The following is a 12504-nucleotide window of genomic DNA, read 5'->3' on the forward strand; positions in this document are numbered from 1 at the left end:
TTTACTGTACTTTATAGCCTGGTATTGACTTTAGTTAACCAGTGTTAGTGATCAGTTTAGCAAAACTTTCCTCTTTATGTACAAATGATTAATGTGTTCTGTTGATAGTTTATAGGCATTCTACTACACTCAACGGTCTTTCACTTTAATTGGATGGTCCTAAAAGGCGTCTACAAACATTTAGTTGAGAATGCCTATTAATAGTTTGTAAATAATCAAGAAGAGAAGCACATTATCTTTAGTTGAGAAACAATGCATTATCAACAGATGGTAAACGTATCAGTTAACTGACAATTAGTTGAATGTTGTTTAAAAAACCTTGAAAATCAGCAGACATTTTGTTTGTAAAATCAACACTTGAAATGCACCCGATAGTCAACAGACAGTTAGTTGAATACATGGTACTTGTCTGTTGAAACTGTTGAATGTCAACTGATACACTGATAACATGTGACTGAGTAGCTACTTACAGCTTATAGTGTGCCAACAGATGGACTATCAAATGCAACACACAATCTACAGACAATTAGTTGAATATTGGTTTATGACCTGTTGAAAACAAGCTTTGAAAGTCAGCACACACATTCAGTAAAATCTGTAGATCAACACTTGAAATGCACCTGATAATCTACAGACAGTTAGTTGAATGCATAACTACATATCTGTTGAAACCGTTTTGTTGAATGTAAACGGATACATTGTTGACATGCTACGGAGTAGTTACTGATAACCTATAGCGTGTCAACAGACAGAACATCAAAATAAAGTGTTACCCAAATGACAGTACCTGGTACCAAAAGAGAGTACAGTCGAATTGAGCTGGTACCATGCAGTGGAAAAGCAAAATAGAGGCAAGGACTGACCAGATGGACCCGATAATTTATGTTACTGGATTCTGGTCTCTTGAGGAACGTCCACTATGTTGATGTTTTCTACAATTGAGGTGTATTTTTGTTTCAAGGCTATTTGTGGACGCTGAAAACTAAATGAAAACATTGCTATGCATTTCTTTTAATTACTATCCTTGTCAGTCATTGTCAGTGCATGTCGATTAAAAAACAATAATGAGATTTTATTATGTCTGTCTGGTTGGCTGTCCCTCCATTCGTCCCTATCTGTCTGCCTGCGTCAGTCTAAGTCGGTCATGTATGTGTCTTTCTATTCTAACTGTATTTGTATCATGTACATTGTTCATAGTATTAGTAGCTCATATAGGATTAAGGCTTAATTTTAATAGGTGAGATTATTTATGATAGGTTTAGATAGACCGCTTAGAAACTGTCAAGAGGAGCAGGACGAAAGAATTCCAATGTACCGGTACAGTACCTGTACTTACATTATAAATGGCAATATACCTGAAACTTTAACTTGAACCCGCTCTCTCCTTCACCAGACTATAGAACAGGCCCCTGCTTCACCCAAGTCAACAACCAGATGTGTCAGGGCCAGGTGAGCAGCATCGTGTGCACCAAGACCCTGTGCTGTGCCACTGTGGGGCGTGCCTGGGGGCACCCCTGTGAGATGTGCCTGGCCCAGCCCCAGCCCTGCCGTCGAGGCTTCATCCCCAACATCCGCACTGGAGCCTGCCAGGGTGAGTGTGTTTGCAAAAGCAATCAATGCAAAGAGCCAAAACCACACTCACAGTATCACTCCAATATCAGCTTTGACATCCTGTCATCTGTCAAGTAGTCGAGGCAACTGTCTGGCCTCTCTCAACTTCAAATAGGTCTATATCAGGGAGGGGGGGGGGGGCAGTGCTGAAGAGGGGTAGGTAGACACTGAATGTCCCTACAGGAGTTGTGACAACAGATACATAGACAAGGTAACTATGTGTATCTGTCCTTGTGTCCAAATACTGTTGTCCAGCAAGGTGTCTGTCATACTGGTTGCCCACCTCAGAGAAATGTGTTTGTGAGTACATGTATGTGTTTGTGTTGAGTTGGTATTCCTCTTGTTAAAACCACCCATTGCAGCACAGGACTGAGATGCAGCTGTGGTGCAACTAAAACAGAATGTGTTTGCGGTGGTCTGCTTGCCTACTCTTGATTGCGTTACCTCAGCCTCTGTAAAAATAGATTTAACTTTCACTTGTGAAAATAGTTTTTAAAAAAAGACTATGTAAAACACATGACACAGTTTTGCAAAGTTTGCACTTATTCCAAACATTTATAATGTTTTTCATATTGAACTATAGAGCGTCTCTGACAGGGGCTTAATGAAGATACTGTTTCTCTCTCTCCTCCCTCCAGCTTCTAGTCTTTCCCTCTTTCGCTACCCCTTTCTATTCGTCTTCATCACTTCCTTCCTCTCTTTTGCTCCCCACTCCCACCCCACCTCCATGCCATTCTTCCATTACTCTAAAGTTTTTGAAGTGCCTGTCAGACTGTAGAGACCTGTGATCGCCCATCCCCACCCTGCTTGGCATGATTTTCAAAGAGGAAGAGGAAAGGGGGACTTCCATACAGTAATTCTTTAAACCAAACCAAGTCTGCAAATTGTATTGATACATCTTTTTGTGCCAGGTCCTATCCCCCAAATGTACACCAATGCCCATGTGTGTATTTCTGGAATGGATTTGGTTAACTTGTATTTTTAGGTTGTGCAGTTAAGGGTAGCGAAAAATACAGAGAGTAAAGCAATGTTTTTTTATTTGCTATTTTGTTAAGCAATGAGTTGAATGCTGTTTTGTTTAATTTTTTTCTTATTCTTGAATTGAAATTGAAATATAGAACAATGTTATCAGATCACATACATGAGATATGAGCATAGGTCACAGTTTAAATCAGATCCCCCACCCACCCAGACATACAATTTCTCTCTTTTCTCTATTGGAGACATATGAGGTCAAGAGCAAAGAGCTGTAATAGGCCTTTTTCCATCTTACCATCCTTTAACCCCTCCCTCTCTCCCTCTTCCTCTCCTTGTCTGTCTCACCAACCCTCTACTTCTCTTGATACCTCTCCCTCTTCCAACTCTCTCTCTCTCTCTCTCTTGAACCTCACCTCTCTGGTACTTACGTGCCCCGCCTTGTTGTCCTCGCTGAGGGCTGTTACCATAGCTCTGGCTCACGTGCCCCCTCTATCATACTGTGTGCGGGGGCGTCAGAGAGAGAGTTAGCACCTAGCTGAACATTCACTCCTCATTCCCCTCACTGGGACAGCCTGAGCTTGTGTAGGCTCATCCTGCTGTCCAGCATTGTATTAAGGGGTGATTGCTTTTATCAAATGTACCAGAGTCCCCCTCTCTGTTTCTTCTCTCTCTCTGTTAGTCTCTCCTCACTCTCTCTACTTCTCTCTCTAGGCTGTCGTCGTCCCTCCCCCCCCCCACACACCTACACACTCATCCTCCATATTTCTCTCTCTTTCTGGCCATTCCTCCATCCCTTCCTCGCTCTCTTCACAGAAGAGCTTCTGTTTCCCTTTCACATTGCATAGGGTATAGTCTAAGTTGAATGAATGCTGCTTCTGTGTGGTTGAAATTGTCAGGAGGGCAGCTGTGGTTGACTCTCTAATCGCTTTAGTGCGCGATTGAAGTAAAACTTCTTTCGAACAGGGTGATCTATGAAAACTATCACTTCATTCAGTCTGTCAGTCTTTCAGCCATATTGCAGACCACACAGAGTCCAGTGTTTTGTGTTGAGCCTGGTGTAGTTTTACATCTGAGGGAAATCAAATACCAAAAGAAGAGATGTATGGCAATGTCATGATGTGGTTGTTATGGTTTCTGCAAGATTACCCAATCATCCTCATTGGATGATTGAACAAGGCTCAATTTAATGAAGTGCCATCTGTGTTTAGTGGCTGCCAATGTTGATAAATGACATCAACTGCATGTAGTATGGACTATTTATTTACTTTTAGTTGTTTATGTTCTCTTCACTCTCTCCTGACCAGACGTTGACGAGTGCCAGGCCATCCCAGGGCTGTGCCAGGGAGGAAGCTGCATCAACACTGTGGGCTCGTATAAGTGCAAGTGCACAGCTGGCCATCGGCAGAACGAGGGCTCCCAGAAGTGTGAGGGTAAGCATCTCCAGGATGTGACTATAGCCATGCTGGATCAATTGCTCACTACTGATTTAAAATTGTACATTGTAATATGTCTATTGATATTTCAAGGCAAAACTACTTTCACTTACATACAATAAAATAAATGACTTACGGGTGCTTTATGGGGAAGTCCTTGCACACTGTACCCAGACTTAACTTGAAACCATGTGGGCATGGAGAACTGAACAGGTTAGCTCTATGCAACTATCACTCCTGGCAAATTCCTAGCATTTGTCTCACTAACATTTACATTTAGTCATTTAGCAGACACTCTTATCCAGAGCGACTTACAGTAAGTACAGGGACATTCCCCCAAGGCAAGTAGGGTGAAGTGCCTTGCCCAAGGACACAACGTCAGTTGGCATGACCGGGAATCGAACTGGCAACCTTCGGATTACTAGCCCGATTCCATAACCGCTCAGCCACCTGACTCCCTAACAGCCTTGCTAATTCATTTTTGCATGTTGGCCTTGTCACTAATTACTAATTATATTAATAATTATACCACAACAATGCCTCTGATCTTCATTAGCAGCCTGTAACTTATCCAAATGTTTCCTTTCACCTTGGCTTTACTGTAGAAGCACTTATCAAACTGCCAACTAGTGCCTTTAGTAATTACACTCATAAACAATTATACCATTGTGTGCATGACTATGTGGCAGCTTGTTAGCCAACTTCCTAAGCCAAATACTACTGTAATAACACCATTACATTATTTATTTAATATGTCCTCCATGTTGTTATCTAGTTTATTAGAGTATCAAGTTTCTGTCCATAGCACTTCCATGGTTCAGAGATACTTCACCCAACAGTACAGTACATGACAAAGAACATGAACATTAGAACATGGAAGAGAACGTGGAATAAATTATTTACTTAGTTGTAAGTAAATACATGCCACAACTTCATAGAAAGAAACCAACTTTCCCCATCATTAAAACCAGCATGATAACATTAGTTTTAGATGTATTGTCCGAATAGATCTGAACTATGAAGTTCCATGTCAAAAGTGGCTGTTGAAGATTGCTGCTAAAACTGCTCAGGAAACCATTACTGTACATGTGGGCAAAAGAATGTCTAAGTATGTATTTTGGCTGAACTTTTCCTTTCAGGTCATAGCTTTGAAAGAGAGATGAAAATCCCAGACAGAGACATCTTCCTTTGGTCTCAAAATGCAGTCGTCCTGGAGAGGTCTCACTCCAGCATGTTAGTGATGTAGTTGACTGAGCTAACACTGCCAACACTGAACCCACTGTCTCGGTGACAGGGGTAAATAAGAGGACCCATTAATCCTCTCATCCTCATCCCTGTCTTTTAACTGCCACCCAAGCATGCTTTGGATTCTTGCAAGCATACTCACTGTCTGTAATGATATATCAAAAGATGAGTACTGAGAGTGCATTGAAAACAGCACTGTCAGACACAAACAAACGAATGCAGCCTATGGAAAATAAACCTGGCTGGCCAAGCTTTACAGTGCAAAAGGTTTTCCACACAAGTGGTATAAAATGTTGCTGTTGTGCATGTATGTGCGTGCGTTTTGTACTGAGGTGTACTGTGGGCTTAAGAGATGACAAACCATGACATTGTGAAAGGATTACAATGACTTACTCTGATGGATGGTCTCATTGGATATGCATATGTTATCCAAGCCATTCAATATACAGTATGTCTTGTCAGGAATAGTTATTTTCCTTACTTGGTTTCAATAATATTATACTTTTTGCCATTTCATCATAATTTCAGATGTGGATGAGTGCGCAACCATACCCCGTGTGTGTGACGGAGGACAGTGTTTCAACTTGGTCGGAAGCTACTCTTGTGTTTGTCCCCCTGGCTTCACCCCATCATCAGACAAAACACGCTGCTTAAGTAAGTAGCCACAGTGATGATGGCAAAAACACCCACCTTCAGGAAAGCAGATAAACTCTCAGTGTGGAAAAACGAGCACCAGTAGAACTCCAGAAACAGGTTTACACAAGAAGGCCTGTTTTACGCATACTGTTAAAATTTCCCATTGGATTTGCAACAAGACTTTTTCCTTTTCTTCCAGATCCATCAAAGTTTAAATATAAAAATGCTTTAATCATGTGACTTGTTTTCTGTTTTATACTTGTTGTGCACTTGTACTGTACAGTGTCTGCTATACATGTACAGTGGTTAATAAGAGTCCTTATTTGTTGTTTCTGGTATCAAATACCAGTTTGTATTCACTATTATACAAATGGTTACTGTTTCCAAGGGCTAAGTGTGGGTGTGTGGCATGCTTGAGCGTGTGTAGTTTGAGGTGCACAGTTTTCCCCATACAAACTGCCCAATGCTAAGACTGCTGCCCACCAGTTTTTCTCCATCTCAATTACACATTACCAAGTGTGAAACTTAAACTTCAGGCTAGGCAAGCTCTCCCTCTCTCTTTCTTTTTCTCATTCAACCCATCTTTCCAATACATTTTTATTTGACACAACACTAGTTATAGAACATCTTAAGGCTAAAAGTTTCTCCTAAATTTCAAATTAAGGAGAAACTCTGAAGTCCAAATTATTTGCTTTAAGAGTATTTTACAATGCGTTTTAGCACTAAAACCAGCTCCAAAATCTGTGAAAGGTTAGGGGGAGTCAAGAGGACTCTTAATGTGATTTGGTCACTAAGACCAAATCACAAACAATCCTAAAATTTCTGTTGCTGGCAATTTGACTTGGAATGTAAACATTTTGATGATATGCTTAAAAAGGCATTGCTTTAATAGCAAGGGTATTACGATTGTAGTAGAGTTATTAAGGATGCAGTCACTTATAGAAACAACCAAATAACACCGGAGATCAAGGTTTTGACAACTCTACGCGACTTGGCTACATGGTAAATACAGCTCTTCAGCGCAGAGGAACTAGGTATACCTCAGCCATTCCTGAGGGGAACATTGCATCAAACAATAAATGCCCTCTCCAGACCCCACATTGACAATTTATACGGCTGCCTTTGTGCATATTTGTTGACGAGATTCACATGTAAGAGGCTGACAAAACAATTAGCTGAACATATACTTGTTGGGTGTGTCTTCCTTTGGCAAGGTCCAACCTATATTCTCTCACATATAGATAATTAATTTATTGGGTGTGCTTGCGTCGGCAAGGCATCAAGGCACACACTATGTTATCGCACATACTGTATTTCTTCGATTAAACGCCCTCAAATAAACGTGGCCTCGAATAAACATTGCACCAAAAATGAACATTGTGTAATAAACGCCGCCCTCAATTAAAAGCTGCACCAAAAAAATCAGAAAACGGTTATTTAATTTGTTAAATTAAAGTGTACAATATACAATGTAATTCGCCACTCGCGAATTCGCCTTTCATCAACCCCAAGTTTGCGTGCTACAGATCTGTTGCTACTGGTGAGTGCTTTCTGCAATCTGCACAGCTTTCTGTCTGTGCAACAGCACATCAATCCATGCGTCGTTGCTAACGTGTGCTGACGTGGTGACGTAGCTAGCACTGATTACCCTTCGTTGACTAAAGGCACTTTTTGCCACAAAAACGTAACCTCCTAAACCGTGCAACGGAACGTAAATAAAAAATACAAGCAACACAATCGAGACCAAGACGAACATTTTGACACAGGCATTGTCTATGTAGTCCAAATATTGACTGATCCTTGGGGGGGCGAAAATAAACAATAAATAATAATATATATGTGAGAGAACAATGGTTGTGCTCGCCGAAGGCGTGAGCACACCCAATAACGTTTCAGCATGCTGCTTCAGATTTAAACACAATGTAGAACACTTATATTTGCGACAGTTAAAGTACTACCCACGCACACCTAATTGATAGCCAATGAGAAAGGGAGTTGCCGCACTCCTGCACTTGTACTCCCGACTAAACTTGCGGCTTAAACTTTACACTAGGCTTTGTGTTTGACCTCCTTGTCTATTATTTGTTTGTCTATGGCTGCACTGCAGCTACAATTCACTAAATCTCTCTTAGTAATTAAACACTGCCCTCGAATAAACGCCGCCCACACCAACAATGAACATTGTGTAATAAACGCCACAGCGTTTAATCGAAATACGGTAGAATTATTGTCGTTATTAAAATGTGCGTTGTAACATCAACGCGAGCGACAAAAAATAAATAGAAACAGCTGGCGTCCGACAAAAAGTTCAGCCAAAACGTCGTGCTGCGCAGCATCGCGATGCTGAGTGGCGCAGCGCAACCTTTGGCTGAACTATTGTTGGATGCCCTGTTTCTAGGGTGTCGCCCTGTTTGCTGGCTACATCTGCAGTGTCGCCCTGTTTGTTAAGCAGATATCTGTAAGTTTTTTTGTTAGCTAGCTTTCGGAAGGTACTGTACCTGATTACTGTAGCTGGCTATCTAGCTGTTAGAACTGCTAGGCCAGTCCGGGGGTCAGGTCTGAATCAAGGAGCAAAACGGAGCACATCCGGCTTCTCCAGGTGAGGAAAATTGTACATTATGCATGCTAGGCTGTGCACTTCTGTAGCAGATAATCCAGTTTTCCAAAGCACAGGATTCTGCTGTGTTAGCCAGCTCCTAGCTACCAACCTGTAAAGGCCGCAATATACTTCCCCGACTCCGTTTACGGATGGGCGGGCTTACGGATACGGACGGATACGGACGGATACGGACGGATACGGACGGATACGGACGGATACGGACGGATACGGACGGATACGAACGGATAGACTGCGTTTATGGTTCTCCGTAGGCTGTGGGTGCTGAAAAAATTCACCACCAGAAGAGTAGGTGGCGCAACGTTTTTTTGTAAGTCGGCGTCGAGTGTTTATTCACCTAGGTTATCGAGAAGTCGGAGCAAATTTACCAATGAGCTGCTTCATCAATAAATACGCACATTTTCAGCAACTACACTGCCCATTTCCCGTCACATTTTAATTCAGATGCTGATTTACATGTACTGTTTAGCTGAAATATGAATTGTAAATCTTACAGCAATGGCGGTCAAAGGATTCTGTTCGTCCTGTTAATCACGGCAACTGTGACCAATCACAGCCAAGGGGGTATCCGTAACTATCCGAAATTACGACAGATAGTTAGAAAATTCAGGAGGTGCACGTCGAGCTCTCCGAGGGCTCTCGGAGAGGGCGTTCCCATGTGTCCGTTTTTTGGAAAACGGAGAAGCATATATCGGCCTTAAGCTAATAGTTAGTCAGCTTTGTTTTCGCTGTGTATGCGCTGTTGAGCTAGTATTGTGGTGGAACAGATAGATTATTAAAGCAGTTAAACAGGGGCGTCGTTAGACCCCTTTTACTGGGGCACGTGCCCAAGTATAAATCTGCTGTGCCCCAGTAAAATCTAAAGTTTGAGTTTTAACAATTTACTTTGTTAGTCAGTGCATTAATTTAGATTGATAATCCCGGAAAAAATGCAATCAATGCTTGTAAAATTAAAGCAGTTTAACCGAAAACACAAACCGATGTACGCAGAATTCCATGTCAGTGCGCTCTTCTGAGCTTGCCAAATAGCCACTGCAGCACGCACACTGAAGTCCAGGTGTCGGACTCAGCACACGTCAGAATTGAGGTAGGCTAAGAAAACATTAGAAAACGAAAGAAAGTTTCTAAATGATAGGCCTACCGATCATCTTATTTTGACTAAAACATAAAAACAATATTACATGAAGCTAAAAAAAACAGTATTTGCGCTCAAATGAATGCGAAAAAAATGTGCACTCGCATTAACTATTGATGTCCCTGCCAAAGCTGATATCAAACTTGCGTCCCTGAACTGTTGTATAGTGGGTTAAGCAAGGGAGTTTCTACAGCCGAGTACTGCATTGTGCGCAGCATGCTTGGAAGAAAAAAAAGGGATATGAATAGAGTAGAGTTTTATGTCTAACAACGCCCCTGCAGTTAATGGTAGAAATATTAATCTATCAAGCATTGCACAGTCAGTCGGTGAACAAGTTAAGAAAGCTTTATTGCTTGTATCCCTCTAAGCTTGACCATATAATTAACATATTTTCTGGCCTCTCCAGTAAGATAGTGGTCAGCCCAGGTCACCTTGTTTTTGAAGCCTAGTGTTACCCGGAGTTCACATTTGGGGGGAGGCCTCTCTTTGCACACAAAGAATGCTGAACACAGTATCATTCTTATACAGGATACTTATACTTTTCTAACAGTTAACCACGAGAGGGGTATCAAATGATGATCATAAGTCCTGTAGAGCAATCAATGCCATTCAATATCCGAACGATTGGAGTGGATAGCGCGAGGCAGTTTTCCATACGTGGATAGCCACATGACCCCCTACTAGCAGTCTCTTTACAATTTAATATTTCACTCGATACCACACCAAAAACGTCCAGGATCGTTGCGTAGATATGAGTATGCTGCATATCAGATTTCTTGCATGGGGTGTTTAAATTGCATTTTGATAATGTGAGCTCAGTTGGACACTACTGTTTTGCCGTTCGCTCTATCACTAGCAGTCTGATTCATTATTTACTGTCAATGGTAATGGTATTCAGTGTTTCCCACATAATTAGATTCTATTTGTGGTGGTAGGCAGGGGCGGATCCAGATGTTCTAAACATTAGGGGCTTAGCCCAACCTAGCTTGTTTTACATTAATTTGAGCGCAAAATTGCTTTTCGAGCTTTATGTAATATAAACATTATGTTGGACTCATATTGTTATATTTGCAAAATGTATTTTACTATGAATATTTGCTGAGAATTATGATTTTTTATAAGCCTAAGCTGAACCCTCACAGACTTACTTGACGTCACAAGTGATTGAGTGCAAGAGGCTTCAAGGGCTCAAAATGCTAGAAATTGGAATAGGACAGCACTTTGCTGCATTATCGGCAAAATATTAATGTTGTTGGATCAAATCACGACCGGTGCCAGAGTTTGGTCCGCATTGCCGGTAGTAAGTCGAACTTATTCCCGGTGAGGGTTGGACTCCGCCAGGGCTGCCCTTTGTCACCGATTCTATTCATAACTTATATGGACAGAATTTCTAGGCGCAGCCAGGGCGTTGAGGGGGTCCGGTTTGGTGGCCTCAGGATCGTGTCGCTGCTTTTTGCAGATGATGTGGTCCTGTTGGCTTCATCGGGCCGTGACCTTCAGCTCTCACTGGAGCGGTTCGCAACCGAATGCGAAGCGGCTGGGATGGGAATCAGCACTTCCAAATCTGAGGCCATGGTTATCGGAAAAGGGTGGAGTGCAACCTCAGGATCGGGGAGGAGATCTTGTCCCAAGCGGAGGAGTTCAAGTATCTCGGGGTCTTGTTCACGAGTGAGGGAAGGATGGAGCGTGAGATCGACAGGCGGATCAGTGCGGCATCTGCAGTGATGCGGGCTCTGCATCGGTCCGTCGTGGTGAAGAAGGAGCTGAGTCGAAAGGCGAAGCTCTCTATTTACCAGTCAATCTACGTTCCTACCCTCACCTATGGTCACGAACTGTGGGTAGTGACTGAAAGAACGAGATCGCGAATACAAGCGGCCGAAATGAGTTTTCTCCGCAGGGTGTCCGGGCTCTCTCTTAGAGATAGGGTGAGAAGCTCGGTCATCCGGGGGGGGCTCAGAGTAGAACCGCTGCTCCTCCGCCTCGAGACGGGCCAGTTGAGGTGGCTCGGGCATCTGATAAGGATGCCTCCTGGACGCCTCCCTGGTGAGGTGTTCTGGGCACGTCCCACTGGGAAGAGGCCCCGGGGAAGACCCAGGACACGCTGGAGGGACTATGTCTCTCGGCTGGCCTGGGAACGCCTCGGGGTCCCCCAGGAAGAGCTGGTGGAAGTGGCCAGGGAGAGGGAAGTCTGGGCCTCCCTGCTTAGGTTGCTACCCTCGCGACCCGACCCCCTGATAAGCGGAAGATGATGGATGGATGGATCAAATCTGATGAAAGAATATTTGGAATTTATCATCAAAGGACAACTTACACACAGCATCACGCTGTGGGGATGTTTTTCAGCGGCAGGAACTGAATGTTAGCTGGTCATTTTATGCTAGGGCCCAAAAACTGTGAAATGTGGGGTTTTGTAATGAAGTAAACATTTTTGGCCAATGAAGCTTTGATTTAAAATGCATCTGATCACTCACCCAATAATCGAGAAACAATGTGAACACCACAACAATCAACACAACAACTACTGAAGCACCAAACTTTGCAAACACAAAATGTGTGTCACTGCCAATACTTTTGGCCATGACTGTACTCTCTTTTTCTATGTCTCTCTCACTTTCTCTCTCTTGCTCTCTATTTCTCTCTAAGAGCTTCTGTGTGTTGGCTGTGACAATTACAGAGCAAGGAAGAGCTCTGCTGGCTGGTAATTTTATTACCAACCAGGGCATTTCTGGGAGGGGAAGAAGAGGCAGAGACAGGCCAGGCCTCCCTCTACATGCACAGACAAGTGGAAAGCCAATCAATGTTCTCTTCCCAAGAATTGTGTGTGTGTTTCGTTTGTGAATGTTAGATAT

The 12504-nt window shown here is 42.8% G+C and overlaps 1 protein-coding gene across 1 annotated transcript in view; it reads left to right on the top strand.

The window, feature by feature from the left end:
• The window catches only part of LOC134039089 (fibrillin-2), a 97704-nt gene that overhangs the window by 25396 nt on the left and 59804 nt on the right, over window positions 1-12504 (top strand). The window contains exons 6-8 of the mRNA XM_062484838.1: window positions 1394-1591; window positions 3894-4019; window positions 5796-5921. Coding sequence (XP_062340822.1) covers window positions 1394-1591; window positions 3894-4019; window positions 5796-5921 — 450 coding nt within the window. The remainder of the gene's footprint in view (window positions 1-1393; window positions 1592-3893; window positions 4020-5795; window positions 5922-12504) is intronic.

Source organism: Osmerus eperlanus, chromosome 18 (genome assembly GCF_963692335.1).
Source record: "Osmerus eperlanus chromosome 18, fOsmEpe2.1, whole genome shotgun sequence".
Classification (NCBI taxonomy): Eukaryota; Metazoa; Chordata; class Actinopteri; order Osmeriformes; family Osmeridae; genus Osmerus; species Osmerus eperlanus.